This window comes from Pristis pectinata, chromosome 1, assembly GCF_009764475.1.
Source record: "Pristis pectinata isolate sPriPec2 chromosome 1, sPriPec2.1.pri, whole genome shotgun sequence".
In the NCBI taxonomy this organism is placed as follows: Eukaryota; Metazoa; Chordata; class Chondrichthyes; order Rhinopristiformes; family Pristidae; genus Pristis; species Pristis pectinata.
Window position 1 is genome coordinate 28,544,001 of NC_067405.1, and position 22,653 is coordinate 28,566,653.

A 22,653-nucleotide genomic window follows, 5' to 3' on the forward strand; every position below is an offset into this window, starting at 1 on the left:
ATTGAGAGGAGGGCATGACCCAGATGATGGATGCCACCTTCCTGAGACATCACCCCTTGCAGATGTCGTCAATAGTGGGGGGAGCCGTACCCACCATTCTCTGCAGGCTCTTGTGTTCTTGTGCACTGGAGTTTCCATACCAGACCGTGATGCAACCAGTCAGAATGCTTTCCACTGTACATCTGTAGAAGTTTGTCAAAGATTCTGACAAACTTCATGCCAGCCAAAGATGAGCTATTTTGTTTCATCCCACCTCTCAGCTCTCAGTACACAGCCTTGTAAGTTACAGCATATCCAGTCTTAGAGTTATACAGCATGGAAACAGGCTCTTCGGCTCAACTGGTCCATGTCGACCAAGATGCCCCATCCAAGCTAGTCCCATTTGCCAGCGTTTGGCCCATAACCTTCCAAACCTTTCCAATCCATGTACCTGTCCAATTGTCTCTTAAAAGTTGTTATTGAGCTGTCTTAAATATGATGAGAGTTTCTGCCTTAATCACCCTTTCAGGATTTAACTTTGTGACCCCATCAAATCTTTGGGTTAAAAATTTATTCCTCAACTCCTCTCTAATCCGTCTATGTATTTAGTTAAATGAATGCTCTTTAGAATCATAGAGGGATACAGCAAGGAAACAGGCCCTTCACCCCAATGAGTCCATGCTGGCCAGCAACCATCTAGTTATAATAATCCTACATTCAGCCCACTGTTTTTTATTGTCCCCGTATTCTCAAGTCCCCCCAGATTCTACCACTCATCTACGCACTAGGGGAAATTTACAGTCACCATTAATCTAGCAACTATTTTATTGACCTCTCAGTTTTATAGCCATAATTAAATCTTTCCTTGATCACAAAAAAATAACTGCACTTTACAGAATCTTTCTTCATTGCTAAACTTCGTGATTAAGTCTAGACAAAAATGTTTCAGTTTTGACACAAATTAACCCAAGAGTACGTTGTAAATACTATAAGCATGCCGTAAACTGGAAGTATAAACAAATTCAGCTGTGGCAGATAGAATTTAGGCAAAGAATAATGGATACCAATTATTGTTTTCATTCCTCCTTTGGCCTCCTCGAAAACCATTTATCATTTGAAATTGAACTCTGATTTTATAAACAATGAATAAGGTTGGTTTGTTTTTATTTTGCAGAGCATCAGCAACATTTTACAGATTTTGGTCTACAGCTTAGACTTTTCACAATGCAGTATCTCAAGTAGCACAGAATATTACAGAACTGCACTAACTGAAATTGTGAAAGGTATGTGAAGAATCTTAAAATGCTGAGCATCAATGCTATTCAGGGTTTCTCCATGTCCAACATAAGCCACCCCCATCCTGACGATCCCAATTTACCCTGCTGAACATTTACACACTGCTTTAATTGAAACATATCACATTATTTTGTGGTAATTAAACGTCCAGTAACTAAATGAAGTTTTATTCTTACTGGTAAGTTTGACAAGCGCCCTAGGGTCCATGCAGTTTGACCCACAGTGTATAGTAAAAAGTTAATAAATATCAATCTTGATAAAAGCATTTCAAATTTGCCTTTTCATTACTATGTACTGTGTGTTTTTGTTCAGAGTTTTGAGTAATTTTGCTATATTGATTTTTCTTTTTGGCAGCTGTAAGCATGAATAAGGTTCCAATTGTTGGCTGTGATGCCAATCACTTTTTGGACAGTTTATCTCTGTATTATCAAACAAGAAACTCAGATACAGAAAGGTATTTAAATTATAAAATACTTAAACTACAGCTTCTATATAAATATGGAATGGTTGTGTGAAAATGTGAAGAATTCCCTAATTGCATGAAGGTTTCATTAAACATGCATTTTCTAACTATATAATTTATGAAGGAGAACTGTTTCTTTTCCATGAATGCTGTCAATCAAAGAAATGGACTTAAAAGATTGTGAAAACTAGTTGGCCTAGAAACTGAACTGCCATGCATTCATTACCTCCATCTCTACTTCAGTTTCTTGCTGCAAACCCTTGACAATATCCTTCTAAGTTCCCGACTCAACAATTCCAGTACTGTCCTGGCCATCCTATACAACCAATCCAAAACATTCTGTGTTTCATTGTCTCACTTGCACATCATCTTGTTGACCCTCACCTACACTCACTCCTGGAAATGCAGCACTTCAAATTTAAAATCCTGTCCCTTCTGTTTCAATCTTCCATGCCAGAGTCACAAAGCATGCCGATCAAAGTGCTCACCTGAGCTAGTCCCAAATCCCTCTAAACCTTTCCTATCCGTACCCATCCAAATGCTTTTTAAACATTGTAATTGTACCCAGCTCTACCACTTCCTCTCGCAGTTCATTCCATTTACCCACCACCAACTGTGTGGAAAAACTTGCCCTCAGGTCCCCTTTAAATCTTTTCCCACTCACCTTAAACCTTTGCTCTCTAGTTTGAGACTCCCCTACCCTGGAAAAAGACTGTGACTATTTACCCTTTTTAAGCTCCTCATAATTTTATAAAGGTCTGCAAGTTCACCCCTCAGCCTCCTTTGCTCCAGGAAAACAGCCATAGCCTATCAAGCCTCTCCATATAACTAAAGCCATGTAGTCCCAGCAACATCCTTGTGACTCTTTTCTGCACCATGTCTAACATCCTTTCTATAGCATGGCAACTGCACATTATACTCCAAGTGTGGTCTCATTATCTTGTACAGCTGTAGCATGACCTCCAAACTCTCGTAATCAATGCCGCGATCAATGAAGGAAAGCGCAATATGCCTTCTTCACACCGTGTTGCCACTTTCAGGGAACCATACCCTCACACATTCCTATTTCAATAGCATCCACTAGCCCAATAACTACATGGCACATCTTTTCCTACCTTCTACTCATCATTTCTTTCTCACAAACCTCATGCACCTATCCAACTTCTGTAATTTTTCAAGACCTCTCTTAGGTACACCTCTAACCAAGACTTTGGTTGCACTTCCTAATAGCTTTCCTAATAACACATTCTCTGTGAGGAACTTCATTTCTGAGAACCATGAATAATAAACACATCTAATTTGTGACTGGGTCAACATTCCTTCTTGTAAGTAGGCAGTAGTTTTAGAGAAACAGCAATCTTGACATTTTCTTCATCTCCTATGCTTATTGTTCCAACTTTATACTGTTATCTTCTCTGCCTAGTTGTTTTGTAGCAATAATCACACAACTAAATGATTCGGTCTTATTTTGCTGGAGAGATTTTATTTACAAGTACTTCATTGACTTTCAGACCAAGAAATTTATGTTCCGCATCCTTAACCAATATGGAATTAAAGTATTTTAACATTTTTATTTATTGTTTTCAGTACCTCTTCTCCAATGGAAGGTGGAAGTAAACTTCAGCTTGTGGAACATTCTAATAAAGTCCAACTTCCCACAGCATCTGTCCTTACATCTTATCAAACTGTATGGAAGAAGTTTTCTAAACAATCACCAGAAGAGAGGGACTCCTTTTTGCAAGGCACTTTCCCCAGTGGCTTTCTTTGGAGCACAGCTACTGCCTCATTTAAAATTGAAGGAGGTTGGGCAGAACAGGGGAAAGGAGAAAGTATTTGGGATAGGTTTGCTCATGAGGGAAAAATAGAAAAAAACCAGACTGCGGATGTTGCCTGCGATAGCTTCAATAAAATTGATTATGATGTTTATTTGATGAGAGGTTTACGATCAAACACTTACAAGTTCTCTCTGTCATGGCCAAGAATTTTTCCAACTGGCTATCGTGCCAAACTGAACCAAGAAGGATTAGACTATTACAATAAATTGATTGACAGTCTGCTGGAGTCCAACATTCAACCAATGGTAACACTATATCACTGGGATCTTCCTCAGTCTTTGCAAGATATTGGAGGATGGCAGAATGAAAGTGTAATAGATAGTTTTACCGACTATGCAGATTTTTGTTTTGCTACCTTTGGAGACCGTGTGAAATATTGGATCACATTTAATGAGCCCTGGGTTATTAGTTATGCTGGATATGGCACAGGGCAACATGCACCTGGAATCAGTGATCTAAGTACTGCTGTCTACAAGGTTGGCCATTCCATAATCAAGGCCCATGCCAAAGCTTGGCACATATATGACAAAAACTACCGTTCTTGGCAATATGGTCAAATAGGAATAGCATTAAATTCGGACTGGGCTGAACCTTCCTCTGATAATCCAGATGTTTCAGCAGCTGATCGTTACCTGCAATTTATGTTGGGCTGGTTTGCACATCCTATCTTCGTCAATGGTGATTATCCAGCTGCCGTAAAGAAGCAGATAGAAAAATATAATCAGGAATGTTCATCTACTCCTATCCAACTGCCATCATTTACCGAAAAGGAGAAAGAATATATAAATGGAACTTCAGATTTCTTTGGTCTTAGTCACTATACCTCTCGGCTAATCAATTCTACCACAAACAAAACATGTGGTTTAAACTACAATCGCGTTGGGGATTTTTCCCCACAAGTACACTCATCATGGCCCCCAACTGCATCTCCATGGATATATGTCGTTCCATGGGGCCTGCGAAGGCTGTTAAGTTTTGTCACACTAGAATATACAGGTAGCAACATTCCAATTTATATAACAGGACATGGAGTGCCAACTAATGGTGGTGATTCTATAAATGATACCTTAAGGACAGAGACATCGGTTGCCTATATTAATGAGGCATTAAAGGGTAAGTTTGTTATTACAGAAATTCTTGTCAAAATGAATATAATAATTTCTTATATCAACACATAGGTATCTTTCTGATCGAAAGTCAGAAAACATTAACTCTGTTTTTCCTTCCACAAATGTTCCATGAGCTGCTGGGTATTTCTTGAATTTTCTGTTTTTGTTACTGGTTACAGATACTGTCTTTATGACTTTAGTACCATGGATATAACAACGGATATTATCAACAAATGTAAATGTTAATTAAACAAAAGAAGCACAACCATGCGCTATTTTGATTTGGGGTCTCATACTATCACTTGAGATATGCACAAATAATTTACCAATGTTAGTCTCATTTTAAATGTGTAGTAAATCTCATTTTTTTCCCCCACAAACAAACCCAAATCCTCGCACTCAATGGTTTGCTGATTCCAATGGCTACAATCTTGCAAGTGCATATTTCAGTCTCAGCTCTTTGCATGCTTCTAGCCAATCAGACAGTGGTTACAACCATAATAGCACATTTACTTTTGGTTGTGCCAAGAATCAGTCAGACCTTCCCAACCACCCACACTCAAAATAGTATATTGAACACGTGAAGGAATATTATTGCCAATTGAAGGTGAGCATTTTAAGCTTCTATTAGCAATGTTACATTGGGCCAGAATATACTGATCATTAGTTAGTGGTTAATAGAGAACTGCCAGGTAGCTGCAGTTGAATTCTTAAATGTAGAAGACAGACGAACTGGAAATCAGATGCCAGCAGATCTGACCCCTCACTCTGCCATTGGACTCGCCATTGAGCTCAGGGGTGCAACATAAATGTACTGAGCCAAGGGGTCAGATGATAATCAGAGACGTATAACATTTTTAAGAAGGCCTTTGACAGTATCAATCTAACGAATGACCATTAAGGGCAATACCGGAGGCCCAGATGATACCTGGGGCCTGCAGCATTTCATGGGACAGTTGCAGCATTCATGGCATCGATTCTATGAAGCTGCAAAGGCAAGGATGGTCATGAAAAATGTAGCACAAGGATCAACTTCAGTGAAAGAGCAGATAGCATACAATCCAGTTCACCAAATTATTAATGCCTTTGAGAACTAAGATTCTGGTTTGCAGTTTACTCTCCCAGAAACTTAATCTATTCCCCTTACTATAATACCATTCCTCCAAATTATTTCGATTTAGGATAAATGCATGTTTCAACACAAAGAGATTAAATTTGCTGTTATAATAAAATTCAAGGGAAACTGAAGAAAATATATTTCTTGGAAAAACTGTAGGAAAGGTGGTAAGTTTTCATGACTGTCTACTCACAAGGCAAAATTCTTAAAAACCAAGAGCTATGAAGAATGAGTTTGGCAAGATTACAATGTTAATTATAGGAAAGAAATGTAGCTATTTTAATCAGTTTCTTCCTTGTGAATCTATTTTGTGATAGAGTATCTTTGCTAAAATGATTTAAAATTTAAAGAGCAAAACAAACTAGTATTGTCTTTTAAACACTTGACTGATAGCCTCAAACTGCTTTGTTACATGTAATTACTGAAAAGCATGACTAACATCACCTTTATTTTTCTTCCCACCCACCCCAACCAGCTTTCATTATAGATGGGATTGATGTAAAAGCATTTACAATATGGTCACTAATGGACAACTTTGAAGGTCCACAAGGATACAGCCATAGATTTGGACTTCATTATGTGAACTTTGAAGACTCTAACAGACCTAGAACTCCTAAGAAATCTGCATATTTTTACACACGGATAATTGAGAATAATGGCTTTGTTAACAGTTCCTCAAAAAAATTAATTCAGAGTCTTACTCTCAACAATATTAGAAGATTGACAAATTTATCAGCATCAGAAGTGCCTTCAAAGGCTAAGGTTGTATGGGAAAAGTTTTCAAATCAGGACAAAATGGAAAGGGACAACTTCTTACATGACACATTCCCAGAAGGATTTGGATGGAGTGTATCCACTTCAGCTTATCAAATTGAAGGAGGGTGGAATGCCGATGGAAAAGGACCTAGTATCTGGGACAATTTCACCCATAATCTTAACATCCAGAATGGTGATGTTACATGCGATAGTTACAACAAAATTGATGAAGATCTTTACATGCTTCGAGCATTGAGAGTTAAAAACTACCATTTTTCTATTTCATGGCCTCGAATTTTCCCCAATGGGCATCTTGAGTCATTGAACCCTTTGGGGGTTGACTATTACAATAAACTAATTGACAGTCTTCTTGCTAACAACATAACACCAATGGTAACACTTTACCACTGGGATCTGCCTCAAGCACTTCAAGATATTGGAGGCTGGGAGAATGAAACACTGATTGACTTGTTTAATGCATATGCTGATTACTGTTTCAGAACTTTTGGAGACAGAGTTAAGTTCTGGATAACATTTAGTGAACCCTCTGTATTTAGCTGGGAAGGATATGGTACAGGTGTCTTTCCGCCATCTTTAAAAAAGCCTGGTAATCTTCCATACATAGTGGCACACATATTGTTGAAGGCTCATGCCAAGGTTTTTCACACCTATGATGATAAATATAGAAGCATGCAGAAGGGCTTAATTTCTATCAGCCTTAATGCAGATTGGGTGGAACCAAAGATGATGAATGAACCTAGAGATGTGGCTGCAGCTGATCGCTACCTGCAGTTTACGCTGGGATGGTTTGCACATCCCATTTTCAAAAATGGTGATTATCCCCAAGCAATGAAATGGCAGGTTGGAAACAAGAGTGAACTGCAACGCTTATCGTCTTCAAGGCTTCCTCAGTTTACAGAGAAGGAAAAATCTTATATCCGTGGTTCTGCAGATGTTTTTTGTCTCAATATGCACACGACAAAAATTGTTAGTCATCAGATCAACAAACTTAAAACCTTATCTTATGAATACGATAGAGACACAGCCGAAAAGTTTGACCCAAGTTGGCCAACTTCAGCTGCCAAGAATTTTCGGGCTGTAGCTTGGGGCCTAAGGAGACTACTGAACTGGATTAAAGAAGAATATAATAATCCACCAATTTACATAACTGAAAATGGAGTAGCCACCAAATCTTCTTCTAGTGTGGATGATACAGATAGGATATTCTACTACAAAACATATATCAATGAAGCACTGAAAGGTTATTTTGTTTCTGTTTCCCTGCTAAATATAGTAATAGATGCCTTTGTCCTCATGGCATTTAGAATATCTGGAGCAAATTCCAATTTTTAAAGTTATTGCTTCTAGTGCTGTCTCTTAATTATATAACAAAAATACATTTTTTTAGCAAGCAGTATTTTCCAGTTGCTATTCTACATACTTTGATTCATTCAAAATCTTTTAAAATTTTAAACTAAAATGCTTACATATATTTCTATCGATTTTCTTGAATTTAGATAGGATCCTACAATATACAAATTATGGGACCATAATCCACAAGAAGCTTATTAAAAAAAATGAGAAACATCAGAAACATACAGTTATAGATTGTTGGATTTAGAAACTGGTCTTTTAAAATATTTCCCTAACATTAATATTGATTTTAATTACTTGATATTGTGCTAGATGTCCAGTAAGAATATTAATTTTTAACTACCTGAAATTAACTACTTTCTCTTTAAAAATATTTGCAGCATACAAGTTGGACCATGTTAATCTTAAAGGTTACGCTGCCAAGTCCCTCATGGACAGTTTTGAATGGATCAATGAATATAATTTACGATATGGACTGCATCATGTAAACTTCAAAGACCCTAACAGGCCAAGGACTCCCAAGCGATCAGCACACTATTTTGCAGGAATAATTCGTGACAATGGCTTCCCACTGCAGAAAGATGATGAATTTCTTTATGGTGAATTTCCAAAGAACTTTGCATGGAGCGCTGCTACTGCTGCCTATCAGGTTAGGCTTTAAGCCTGTTGCAAACTTAATAGTTTTTGGAGAGTATACAGTTCTATAAACACATTATTAGTGTTCTCCAGATTTGTAGTGATAACATCTGAAAATAATACTTTCATGCCCAATGTTTATTGCTTTCTATTTTTTTACATCACAAAATGGCCACAATTTCTATGGAATAATGTGGCACAATTAGGAAGCTAAAAAGTAAGAACTGTAATTCTACTAACAGAAGAAAACTTTAGAAAAAAAATTATAACGTTACCCTGTGATACCTGCTTCCATCTAAAATGCCACATTCTTGTTATCCATGAGTTAAGTCCAGTTTCTATTTATCCATTATGCCAACTATTGAAATGTTTCCTTTAAAAAAATATTTTAGAAAAATCTTTTTTTAGACCTCTTATCCTTGGCAGTAACTTTACTGCTTCTTTACCACGTTGATGCATAGGCATTTTTATATCAAGGACAGCACTGATCATCTCTAGTTAGAACAACTATCTTGAGCAACAAACAATCTGCTGTAGAAACTCAGTGGGGTCAAGCACCAGCTGTTGGGGAAAAGGAATTATTAATGTTGCAATCTTTTGCATCTCTAGATCTGGCTTAGTTGAATGACAGTCAAGATAATGTTGCAGAGACAGTAGTTACCCATGGTGATCCAAGGATATTTTTTCCCCACCCAGAGGGTGCTTGCATCCTGGAACACACTGCCTGAGAAGGTGGTGGAGGCAGCTACTCTCACAAAATTAAAAAAAATATCTGGGTAAGCGCTTGAATCGCCAAAGCATGGAAAGCTACAGATAACTGGGGATGGTAGGCATGAAAATGGTGAGCAGAAGGGCCCACTTCTGTGCTGTATGACACTATGATGATACGACTCTAACCATGCATTACAACTTCTAATCAATTGGGCTACCACTTGGAATACTGCACTACAAGGCAGCCTGATGTTATAAGGAGGAAGTACTGAATTTGTACATCTTGGGAAATATTTCTGGGCCCAGAATTAACTAATAGAGAGCCTGTAATCTTTATTAATAGCTGAATGCACCTTCATCGATACACTAATTCAACATTTGAGACAGTTAATATTTTTAGAGCTAAGACAAAGCACACTCAGTTAGATTTTCAATGCTTGGTAAAAGCATGCAATACTGTTTGATGGCAAAAATATTTAGGGCTTAAAGAAAGGCTCAAAGGGCATTACAAACAATTAACATTTTTATCATGGCTAAAGAAAAGGGCAAAGAGTAATCAGATGGAAATGAAATGTAAAGAAGTCAAGTCACAGGCAAGTTATAGAGAAGTGAATACTTTGCTCTCCTTTATAGTTACGTAAAGAAAAGGCAAATGAAGAATTTTCTTCTCCTTTGGATTCTATGGTATCTTTCCCATACATTAATCTGATGTAAAATATAAGTGATGAAGTATAAGAGTAACTTTCACAACCACTGAACAAACCTCCGATAACAGTTTGGATGCAAGATGTGGCAGAGTTCTGCTACTGCTTTGCTTGGCCAGTTTCAGACAGCTAGTGGCCAATGATATCCTCATCTACCTGGTATCTTTGTTTCTGATCCTTCTTCATTCTAATCCATTATCCCACAAGAAGTGCAGATTCCATTTAGATTTTTTAAAAATTGCACTTAAAAACAATCCTTCATAACAAGTAAAATTTCTTTCACTGTCTATACACTTCAAACCATGTATACCCTGTGGTTAGTTGTCTGGTAATCTTGGGAGGATAATTTTTATGAATGAATATTTAATGAGAAATAGTGAGGAGGGATATACTATAATCCCACCTCATGTTGGCAAGATCGCTTTCATTAATTAGAACATACACCTGAAATGCATAATCTGGGCATATTCATCATACTTAATAATTACATGCAGACGACACCCACCCTCCCCATTACAGTAGTTCGGGTAATCGAAATTCACCCTTACAGAATTCACATATCTCTACCAAAAAATCTGCAACCTGGAATAAAAATTTGCTGTTACAAAATTTATATGAAAAAAAATAAACACAAAGTTGTATTTTTTCAACTTGCATTTCTTGACACGTGCAGTGTTATGGAAAATCATGATACGGACGATTTTCTAAGAATGCACCCCCCCCCCCCACCCCACAATGTAGAGCTCATCTATATTGTTAATATATCCTCACAGCTATATCTCTCCATTCAAATGAATGGGTTTGATATTCCGGTTTAAGATTTAACCTGGCAAACTTCAGTGGGAAGATTCACCGCCTTGAGTACCATGAAATTCAACAAGCCATGCTCTGTTGCTGAATTCTATGTGGAGTCTAATATCAGTGCAGCCAGTGAGTTCAGGGCTTCAGCATTTGCTACTGGGTGCTAAATACAGCAGTTTTACATGAAACTGTTGGCTTGACCCAACAAGTTGCATCTGCCAATAAATGTACCATGGATGTTTGGGAGAGAAAAAAAACTAGCTGAAGCTAAGTTGGAAGTGTATGACAATCTCTTCCTTCACATCTCAATTAGATTCTTTCCCCTGTTTTACATAGGCCCATACAGTGTATTGTGCTGGTCCCAAGCTAACTTCAGTCTTTGTGGAAGAAGAAGTATTCTAAATTGTTTTCAACAAGTATCATATTTAATACTTGGCTAAGGAGGCAGACTCAGCAATGTATGAAATTAACATTTCTGCCTCCGAATATACCACAGATTGAGTTGGACGATGGGCACCATCACCAAATTGACATAAATGCCTATTAATGCTTTGGCACCAACATCTAATTTTCAGTTCCACGATTGGAGGGTGCTTCAGCATTTACAGATCCAGATTCATCTACAGGACCTCCCCAGGTTACAGCAGGGTTCTGTTCCTGTGAATTGTTTGTAACCCGAAGATTGTGCAAAAGTGTGGTGCTGATTGCTGTAGACTAAGGGAAGTTCCCAGGAACAGCACTGTTATCTTGTGGTACAGAGGGCCCACTTCTGTACTGATAGTGCTCTATGACTCTCTGACCATACTCGTATGAGAAACTGTGTTGGCTCACCTTTGGTGCAGTTTATTTGATATTTACAAAGAAATGTACTATTCAGGCAGCCATTTGGTGATATGTAATGAAGAAAATTAAGAATGGGAAAGTGACATGTGTAACAGTAGATTGTTGTAAGTTTAGTCTCCATCTTTATTTGTGAAGGATAGAAAGAAAAAAGTAATGATATGTTCAGCATTTTATAAAACGGTATAGTGTGGATAAAATTGTTAAAAGACATACATATTTTTACTGTTATCCAACTGACTACAGGTTGAAGGAGCTTGGAGAGCTGATGGCAAAGGACTTAGCATATGGGACACATTTTCTCATACTCCCTTTAAAGTTGGCAATGATGATACAGGGGATATAGCATGTGACAGCTATCACAAGATTGAAGAAGATTTGGCTATTCTTGAAGAACTGAAAGTTAACCATTACCGTTTCTCCCTATCGTGGGCTCGCATTCTCCCAGATGGAACCACGCGTTTTGTTAATGAGGCCGGATTAAACTACTATATAAAGTTTATTGATGCTCTCCTTAAAGCTAACATTAAGCCTCAGGTAAGCACCACTAATTAATAAAATTATCTTTGCCAGCTTGTGAAAAATGGAGCTAAACATTATTTATGGAAATCAAAACAAAACGACTATGCTTTATTTTTAATACAGTTTGATATTTTTATCGTAACATCTCCTTTATTGGAACATAAAATTAAGGAGATCTCTACACAGCTGAAAAGGGACTGGAAAAAGGTTTGCCAGAGCTCACCTTTTTAAGGTGATCAGTATTGAGCCACTCAAACCTGCAAAACCTCAGGTTTAAGCTTAGTCTTATTTGAATGAGCAAAACTTGGTTGAGGAAGTGGTAATCTCAGTACCCCAGGATAAGTGAAAAGTACCTAGCTATAGAGTACATGTGTATGGATTACATACAAGGAATGCAGCAGAAATTGACTGCCAACTGTTCTCATCTGGACTTGCACATGGAGAACTAGACAAGGGTTCTGGTTTGGGACAGAAAAGTTAATTGGTACCTTAAAACCACAGCCCAAATGGCAAAGAAAATAGGAGGGGAAGAACATCATCAGAAAAGTGAGGAACATTTATTTAACTCTAAGAAAAACACATTTTGGCACTACAAAACTAAAATAGAATTTAACCACCAATTGCTGAAATAGTGTTATTTGGCAAATGACCTGAGCATTTTTCTTTTCTTTGCAGTGAATGAACATTTAAGTAAAATAACAAGTTATTAATCTCTATTAAGTGACCCAATAATAACCAATATCATGGTACACAAGCATAAAGGAAAGAACATCTAATTTGAAAGTTCATTTCTTGATATGAAATGATCACCTTTAATATACAGAACCTGGTTTCAGTAAAATCCAATATAATTGATGATTATTAATATCTGTTGATTTCAACAACTTACTCAAAAGAACTATTTTATTTGCTGAGTTTGAAAGTATGTGACAATGGCTTGCTCTCGACTCATGCTGACAAAATATAGGGAACATTTATTGAGCAGTTACATTACAGTATAAAATGTAATTTAAGAAGACTGTAAACCCATTATCTGAAAATGTTCAAGCCAATGATAATCAATCTAATATTTTTTTTATCTGCTGATTATCTACAGGTTACACTTTATCACTGGGATTTGCCTCAAGCACTACAAGATGTTGGTGGTTGGGAGAACAGCAGCACAATTGATCGATTTGTAGAATATGCTAATTTATGTTTTCAAAGATTAGGTGATAAAGTGAAGTTTTGGATAACCTTAAATGAGCCTTACAATACAGCACTTCTTGGTTATGGCTATGGTACCGCTGCACCAGGTAATGTCTATATAAACACCCATATCCCGAATGATCCTAAATAAAGGAAGTTAATAAGACAACTTTAACTTCACTCATCATGCACGAAACCCATAGTACTTTTACACCCATATACCAGATTTTATTTCACATTAACTTCAGTACAGAATAAAATTAGGAGGAGTGTAGTACTAGCCCTTGAGCTCTCTCACCAGTTTGACTGCTTTCAAATCACCAATAAATTTTGTGTTTTTAATTTTCTGTAACACTACTAATAGCCTTAATTACAATATTCATCTAAAGTATGAAAATTCTGTTAATGGTTCTCAAATCTCATCAGATGATAGTTCTAATCTCAAATTCATCATCACCACATAATGAATGTATTTTAGAATGGGAATGCAATGTACTTTGCTTATGTAATTCAGCTCTTTGAAGTCAACAGAACTGAATTTCAGGAGTGCAACATACAGTCATTACCAGACATTAACTTCTAACTTAATTACTCTTAAAACTATTAAATGATTTTGATTTAATAAACCATTCTTTCTTGTGTTTGTAGGTATTGGCACAAGATTGGGCACAGCTCCTTATGTTGTTGCTCACAATCTAATCAAAGCTCATGCTGAAGTTTGGCACTTGTACAATGAAACTTACAGAGCACAACAGCAAGGTCTGATTTCCATAACAATAAACTCTGACTGGGTTGAACCAAGAAACCCATATAAACAAGAAGATGTTGATGCAGCCAAAAGACATTTGATGGTAAGAAAGTGAAGATAATATTAATTTGCTTCTTACTTAGTTAAATAAGATGGACTGAATTAAGAGAGGAGGAAATAAACTCTTCCTGCTCCTAATCACTGTTGAGCAATGGGCCATATGTTTGGATCAGATGCTAGCTATTACACTGCAATTGGCCTCAGACATTTATGAGCCTCCGCACTCAAAATTCCCTGTGAACTAACTATCCAAAAAGTACTAAATCCTTGACAGAGGGGTTTGAGACCCATATGAACAATAGTGTATCTGCTTAACCAATCATAATAAAGAATCAATGAATAGCAGTGTCTAAGCCAGGGAGTTCGAGTTGGATATAACAAATGTAAGGTCACTTTAGGTATAGAAAGCAAAATAAGGGATCATGAGAAAGAACTGAGATAGAAAGAAAATGAAAAACATATATATGTTTGTTTTAAAAAAATCTCCAACAATAATTGAAATCTGATGAAAGGAGACGTCACAGTCTTTTTTCCCTAGTTCAATTATGCAATGTGTGTGATGCTGGGACGACAGCATTTCCAAAAGGTGGATGTAAACTGCCTTCATGAATGACTGAAATCTGCAAAGTGAAGGTTACAAGGATTATTTTGATTTCTCTCACAGCAAACAATAACATTGTTAGCTTCTTTATTACTTGCTAAACTTTTGTGAATCATGCCCTGGAAGACCCAGTTCTTTCTGCATTACATAGCTTTGCAAACTCTCAACATTTGGATAATATGCTTTTTAATTTTTCCTGGCAAAATGAATTCCTTGTTTTCCCACATTATACTCCATTTGCCAGAACTTTGTCCACTCACTTAACCCATCTATTTCCTTTTGAACCCTCCTTACATCCTCTGCACAAACTAATTTCCCACTTTTGAGTTATCAGCAGATTTTACAACCATACCTTCAGTACTTTTCAGCTAAGTCATTTACATAAATTGTAAAAAGTTGAGGCTCCAGGACCAATCCCTGCAGCACACCACTTGTTACATCTCGCCAACCAGAAAATGATCCATTTATGTTAACTGTCTTCTGTTAGCAAGCCAATCTTTAATCCATACAACATATTACCTCCCACACTATGAGCTTTCATTTTCTGCAATAATCCTTGATGTGGTACCTTATCAAATAGATCGACTGGTTCCCCTTTATCCACAACATATTGCTCTTCAAAGAATATCCATTAACTGTGATTTCCTTTTCACAAAAACACATTAACTATGCCCAAATGATTTTTCTAAATGCCTCGCTATAACATCTTTAGTAATAGCTTCTGACATTTTCCCCATGATAAATGTTAAGCTGACTGGCTTGTAGTTAGGAAATACTTCCTTCCTGCTTTCTGTCTCCATCCCTTTGTGAGTAAAAGGGTCACTTTTACCATTTTCCAGTCTAATGGTACTTTCCCCAAATCGAAGGAATTCTGGAAAATTAAACCCAACACATCAGCTTTCTCACTAGCCACTTCTTTTTGGATGAAGTGCATCAAAACCCAGGAATTCATCAGCTGTAGCTTCATCAATTTGCTTAACTTTCCAGAGTTCCTCCCAATTCCTGATTTACGCTATTTCTGGGATGTTACTTACATCCTTTTGAGAAGACTGATGAAAACACTTGTTTAATTCATCAGCCATCTCCTTACCTGTCATTACTAATTCCCCTGACCCAATCATACAATGTCTTGATGAGCCTGAGCCTGGGAGTATGGCATAAAGTTTTGGATTTTACTTACAAATGGATATACTTGTCAGAGGGAATGCAGCAAAGGTTCATTGGACTGGTTCCAAGAATGGTTGGTTTGCTATACAAGAGATCAACCAGACAAAGCCTGTACTTCCTTTGCAAAAATGAAATGAAATCTCCTTGAAGCAAAATTCTTACAAGTGGAGTGCAGGGAGGATGTTTCCTCTGGCTGAGGAGTCGAGAACCAGGGATCATAGTCTCAGAATAAGTTTAGGACCGAAATGAGGGGAAGTTTCATCACCCACAGGAATGAATCATTGGAATTCTCTGCCTGAGAAGGGAATCCAGAGATAAGGAGATAGAGCAGGAAAATGGCAGTGTACTGGAGCAGGCTTGAAGAACCAAATGGCCTACTGCTGTTTGTATTTCTCATGTTCTATTGGACCAATGTTCACGTTGTTAACGCTTTTCTTCTTTAAATAGCTATAGAAACTTCTACTATCTTTTTAAATTTTCGGCTAGCTATATCTGGTACTCCAATTTTTCCTTCCTTATTAATCTTTTAGTCACGTAATCTTTTGCTTTTTTTTATATTCCATCTAATCTTGTGATCTGCCATCCATCTCTGCACATTTATACTCTACTTCTTTAAGTATGATACCCTGCCCTTGTTTTTTTTTCGTTAACCACAGATGATGGGTCCACCCTTTGAATTTTTCTTTCTCACTGGAATGTGTTCTATTCTGTGTGTTTTGAAAGATCCCCTCAAGCACCAACAATTTCAATAGACAAGATGGTTTGTCATTTTAGAAATGTATGCTAGCTTTAAGCATTGCTTGAAAATAAATGCATTGATGCATACAGCTAATTAATTGCAGTTAGTATTGGCTGCATGGAGTAATCATAATTATAAATAGTCAGCACGTAGATATTGTGCAACCTGCATTACAAAGAATGGGCACGGAACAATCATGATTCCAAAGTCAATGTTCAAGGGCTATCTAAGTTAGCCTCCAAAGAATTTGGACACTGCCAAAGTGTAATCTAATATTTTTTCCCCTTTAGTTTTATGGTGGTTGGTTTGCATATCCAATTTTTAAAGATGGTGACTACAATGAGATAATGAAAACACGTGTGAGAGAGAAAAGCTTGGCTCAAGGATTGGCCAAATCTCGGTAAGAAATAAGCATTTTTAATCCTTAAAAGTACCTAAAGTGTAATATATAGCTAGGTAATGGCACTTTTTTTCTCCATGACCTGCAGCTTTGTATTAATGCTGACTTTGGAAAATTACTCAAGCTCTGTAATAAGGATTAAAATTGCTATGATAAATCAAAGCTATTGCTGTAATTATACGTTGAATCAATAACATGATTTCAATGTTAGTTTTGAAGAAGGAAAAAAAGGTCACTTAGACAAAGATACATATTGCCTAGAAATTCATCCCTGACCAATAATACTAACTGTGCTATACAGTAGTGGCAGCATAGTTCCCAAACTGACTTCAAAAGGAAGTGAATTTTGGAAACAGATTACAATGTGCTGCTGCTACATCAAGAAAGAATGAATTTTCTGACAATGCACTTTTCAAACACTTGGGGAATGATTTTGCTAGATAGGGAAATTTTAAAAAAATTGAGTCTAGACCTAGCAGATTTCTATCCTCAACGCACTACAAGGAGATTTAACTTAATTAATGGGTATAGATCAACCATTTGAAACAGTTGTGCTTGTAGCATAAACACCTGCAGTGTCCCATTGGGCTACTTCTATGCTCTTAATTGTTTTGTAACTCAGAAGTCATGAGGTTTTTGCCTTATTTGTATGAATCAACTCTCTTTCTTCTCTTATTGCACTTCAGGTGCCACCTGCTAGGTATCCTCTAGGCATTCATAGAGGAAGATTTCCACTGATTTATCACATCGATACCACAGCAGCAATACAGTAACAAATTGCCAACCATTTCAAAAATTATTATAATAAAAGTCAAACAACCATTATTCCATAGAATTCTTTGAGAAAAGGTTTAGTAAGGAGTAACAATTGAAGAACTATAAAAATAGCAGGTTTTCAAAATCGCTTTGCATGTCAGGATAATATCAGTTGACCATTGAACAGGCGTGGCTTGGCTTAGCAACTTGAAAGTTCCTGTTTTGTCACACTTGAGACCATTAACAGGATATGGGTCATTTTTGCCTAACTAAACAATCCAACAGCCAAACTAAAATCATCTTGAACGAAAGCATCTGTCACAAAAAAATCTGAAAATAGCAGGTATGAATTGGCAAGAAAAATATGGTTTGAGATACCTGACTGTCTATCAAATAATCTTTTCAGGCTTCCTGAATTTACAGAATCTGAAAAAAGAAGAATTAAAGGAACCTATGACTATATGGGATTTAACCACTACACCACTGTGTTGGCTTTCAATGTCAATTTTGCTAACGTTATCCCAATGTATGATGCTGACAGGTAAGGTTTTAAATAATAGAAAATGGTACATAATACATTACCAGAATTAAATATTGGTTAGACTGAAGTTCTTTACAATGTTACCTTCAATACCTCTACTCTTCCGCAAAGTCCTGATGTACTGTCCTCACATGGTTTTACTTCTACATACTCATTTGGTGAATCTACAGCAAAGGGTACTTTTACCTCCTCAAAATACTACCCCTTGGTCTCCCTCAGCAATCTATGCCCTCCTCCCTTTTATTTACATGCTGCTAATGCCAGGCATGGGTTTCGTTGTCATACATGCATCAATAACACTTCTGTCTACCCACCAAGAGTCACATCAATTATTCGGCAACCTCTGTATTGTCAATGGAGAATCAATAATAAACTTCTCCATCCTTAAATCCAAGAAACTACAACCATCACCATTGCAAACTCCACCCATTAGTTATTGATTGCCTTAACTTCAGCTGAATTATTCAAAAACTTTTTGTCCTTTTAATCCTTATTGATTTATACTGGCTCCATCTGCAAAGCACGGAAGTCAAACTTTTTATCCTCCTTTACCTCATCTTATTTCTGTAATGTCTTCCAGCCTTACTTCCTTTCTAAAACCCTACATTCAATCAAGCTATTCTCTGGGTTCTTACACCAACGATGATAGCATTGCCTTCAAGGACTTCAGGATTATCAATATTCTCTTCCTAAACTGTACTTTTAACAACTCCTCAAAATCCCCCTTTGTTGAATCTTTCAATAGGCACTCTAAAGTTTCTTGATGAGCTATTGGGAATCTTAGCTACTTCCATTTGTAAAAACCTTTAAAAATTGTCTATATACAGTAAATGAGTGAAATACTGCAGCAATTTACATTGGGGATTCTAGAGATGTCTTGCTGGAACTGCAGGTGATATCCTAGAGACATATTGTAAATAAAAGTTTATGTTTCCTTTGCTAAGTAGAGAAATGTCTTTTAAATATTTCCTTCAGAAAAGAAGACCACATTTAGAAAGGTACAGAGGTCAATTTCAACTTTTTGGAAACTATTAACATTGCAGTAACAGCCTCATTTGGAATTGGTGGAATTACTTTGGATTTTTTTTTAGGTGGGGGCAATAATCTCAACTGCTCCCACGCAGGGCTTCCACCTTGTAAGATAAATAAAACTGCAGATGCTGGAACCTGAAACAAGACCAGAAATGCTGGAAGAACTCAGCCAGTCAGCAGCATCTGTTGAAAGAGAAACCAGTTAACGTTTCAGTTGAAAGACCCTGCATCAGAACTCTGCGACCTGAAATGTTAACTGGTTTCTCTTTCCACAGATGCTGCTTGATTGGCTGAGTTTTTCCAGCATTTTTCTTATTAATAGGGCTTCCACCTTTCTCAGCAATCTCCATTGTATTTAACCTTGCTGTTGCTTCAATATCTTGAGTTGGCCCAATTCAGGACAGCTATATCAGGATATCCTCCAGATAGTTCCACTTAAATGAGCCCAGGGCCTCAAAAGGATTCCAACCTCTTTATCCCAAAAGAGTGAAGACAGTAAATTGAAAATTGGATAGATTTCCAGCAATATGTAACTATAGATAGATTAGAAAAATTATTCAAATGTAGATTTCTCTTCTAACATTTTCTGTTAAAACTGTCTATTGTGTGAAATAATTCCTCCTTTATTTCTAGGGGAACTGGGACAACCACAGACCGCAGCTGGCTTAGCTCTGGGTCTTTTTGGTTGAAAATGACTCCATGGGGTTATCGGAAAATTCTTAACTGGATCAAGAAAGAGTTCAACAATCCTCCAATTTACCTAACAGAAAATGGTGTTTCAGAGCATGGACATAAAGGTCTCAATGATACCTGGAGGATCTATTATCATCAGAGTTACATAAATGAAGTTTTGAAAGGTAGAAGGCATTTATCTGACTCCCATTAGCTCAATTGCAAGTGAAGTCTGGATGATAAACAATCTAATGTTCTTTGCAACACAGGCACCACCAACTCAAACTCCAATCCACTGTTTAAGGCACACTTGCTTACCATCATAAACACTTCAAAATTTAGAGCCCTGCTGTTTCCACTGGACTTCCCTGTTTTATCAACAGACATTGCACATTTAAACCAGCTGAAGAATTTTGAAGAAAAATGGGAAGACTTTTTTTTTATGTAAAGGGAAATACCCTGGATATCATAGAATCATAGAACAGTACAGCACAATACAGGCCCTTCAGCCCACCATGTTGTGCTGACCTTTAAATCTCGCCTAAGACTATCTAACCCCTTCCTCCCACATATCCCTCTATTTTAAATTCCTCCATACGATTATCCAGCAATCTCTTGAACTTGACCAATGTACCTGCCTCCACCACTGCCCCAGGCAGCACATTCCATGCCTTAACTACTCTCTAAGTAAAAAACCTTCCTCTGATATCTCCCTTGAACTTACCACCCATTGCTTTAAAGCCATACCCTCTCCTATTGAGCATTGGTGCCCTGGGAAAATGGCACTGGCTATCCACTCTATTTATTCCTCTTAATATTTTGTACACCTCTATCATGTCTCCTCTCATCTTCCTTCTCTCCATACAGTAAAGCCCTAGCTCCCTTAGTCGCTCATCATAATGAATACTATCTAAACCAGGCAGCATCCTGGTAAATCTCCTCTGCACCCTTTCCAATGCTTCCACATCCTTCCTATAATGAGGCGACCAGAACTGGACACAGTCTAACCAGAGTTTTGTAGAGCTGCATCATTACCTCGCGGCTCTTAAACCAGATCCCACGACTTATGAATGCTAACATCCCATAAGCTTTCTTAACTACCCTATCCACCTGTGAAGCAACTTTCAGGGATCTGTGGATATGGACCCCCAAGTCCCTCTGCTCCTCCACACTACCCAGAGTCCTGCCATTAACTTTGTACTCTGCCTTGGAGTTTGTCCTTCCAAATTGTACCACCTCACACCTCTGCAGATTGAACTCCATCTGCCACTTCTCAGCCCAGCTCTGCATCCTATCAATGTCCCTCTGCAATCTTCAATAATCCTCCACACTATCCACAATACCACCAACCTTTGTGTCGTCTGCAAACTTGCCAACACATCCTTCTACCCCCTCATCCAAGTCATTAATAAAAATCACGAAAAGCAGAGGTCCCAGAACTGAGCCTTGTGGGACACCTCTAGTCACAGCAACCCTCTGCTTTCTACAGTCAAGCCAATTCTGAATCCACACGGCTAAGCCTCCCTGGATCCCATGCCCTCTGACCTTCTGAAGAAGCCTACCATGTGGAACCTTGTCAAATGCCTTACTAAAATCCATGTAAACCACATCTACTGCACTACCCTCATCAATCTGTCTTGTCACCTCCTCAAAGAACACTATTAGGCTTGTGAGACATGATCTGCCCTTCACAAAGTCATGCTGGCAGTCCCTGATCAGACCATCATTCTCTAAATGCCCATAGATCCTATCTCTAAGAATCCTTTCCAACAGCTTGCCCACCTCCAACGCTCTTGCCCAGATCATGAACTTGCCTGTGTCCAACGCTCTTGCCCGGGTCGTGAACTTTCCTGAAGCTGACTCAAACATCCCCAGGGACCACTGAAACCTCATCGCCAACCAAACCGCAGGAGTGGCCTCCAACCCATCTCACCTGACCCCACGAACCAGCCTCAGACCATGGCATGTTGTCCATCGTGGGTATGTGCACAATCCTCTAAGTGGTGTCTGGCACTGCTGAAATTGGCCTGGGGGGGCGGGGGGTTTGTAGGAGAGAGGGAACAACTTTCACTGCCATTCATGGCCCGCTACACTGGACATCCAGCAAGTGAAGAGTGTATGAGGATCACTTGCCACAGTGGAAGAAAGATTGAATGATCCCAGAGACACAAGGCTTGGTACCTGAGGATGTGTCTCCTGCTGGGACAGAGGACAGCTCCTGGGTGGACTCTCCAGTCGATACTTTGGGATGTTCCCTTGTGGAAGTTGCCATGTCTGAGATTGTATTTGGTCAATTCATGTCAGCCATGCCTCATATAAGAACATTTATTGATACAGGATAATTCAAAATAGGGATCTAGATTTAAACCCAACTCATGCCTATAGAGTAAAATTTTGATAATTTGGCACCCATTTGACTGGCAGATTTTCTGGACAATGGATGTTTCTCCAATTAATACTCAAACACACTTTTATTTCACTATTTTCACACGTCATACAGTGGTATAATAGATTTTCCAGTGAACCTGATGAGTGCTGACTCTGGCTGCACATCTCAGTTGCATTCTGGATCCCCATTCACACTAGCGAGTGAGCCATATGCCAAA

General features: G+C 37.9%; 1 protein-coding gene across 1 annotated transcript in view; it reads left to right on the plus strand.

Annotated features, from left to right (window-relative positions):
- Positions 1-22,653, plus strand: part of LOC127576546 (lactase/phlorizin hydrolase-like) — a 49,340-nt gene that overhangs the window by 15,907 nt on the left and 10,780 nt on the right. The window contains exons 4-14 of the mRNA XM_052027080.1: positions 1,154-1,262; positions 1,630-1,729; positions 3,326-4,686; positions 6,275-7,816; positions 8,310-8,578; positions 11,868-12,158; positions 13,240-13,438; positions 13,980-14,182; positions 16,937-17,046; positions 18,209-18,343; positions 20,009-20,232. Coding sequence (XP_051883040.1) covers positions 1,154-1,262; positions 1,630-1,729; positions 3,326-4,686; positions 6,275-7,816; positions 8,310-8,578; positions 11,868-12,158; positions 13,240-13,438; positions 13,980-14,182; positions 16,937-17,046; positions 18,209-18,343; positions 20,009-20,232 — 4,543 coding nt within the window. The remainder of the gene's footprint in view (positions 1-1,153; positions 1,263-1,629; positions 1,730-3,325; positions 4,687-6,274; positions 7,817-8,309; positions 8,579-11,867; positions 12,159-13,239; positions 13,439-13,979; positions 14,183-16,936; positions 17,047-18,208; positions 18,344-20,008; positions 20,233-22,653) is intronic.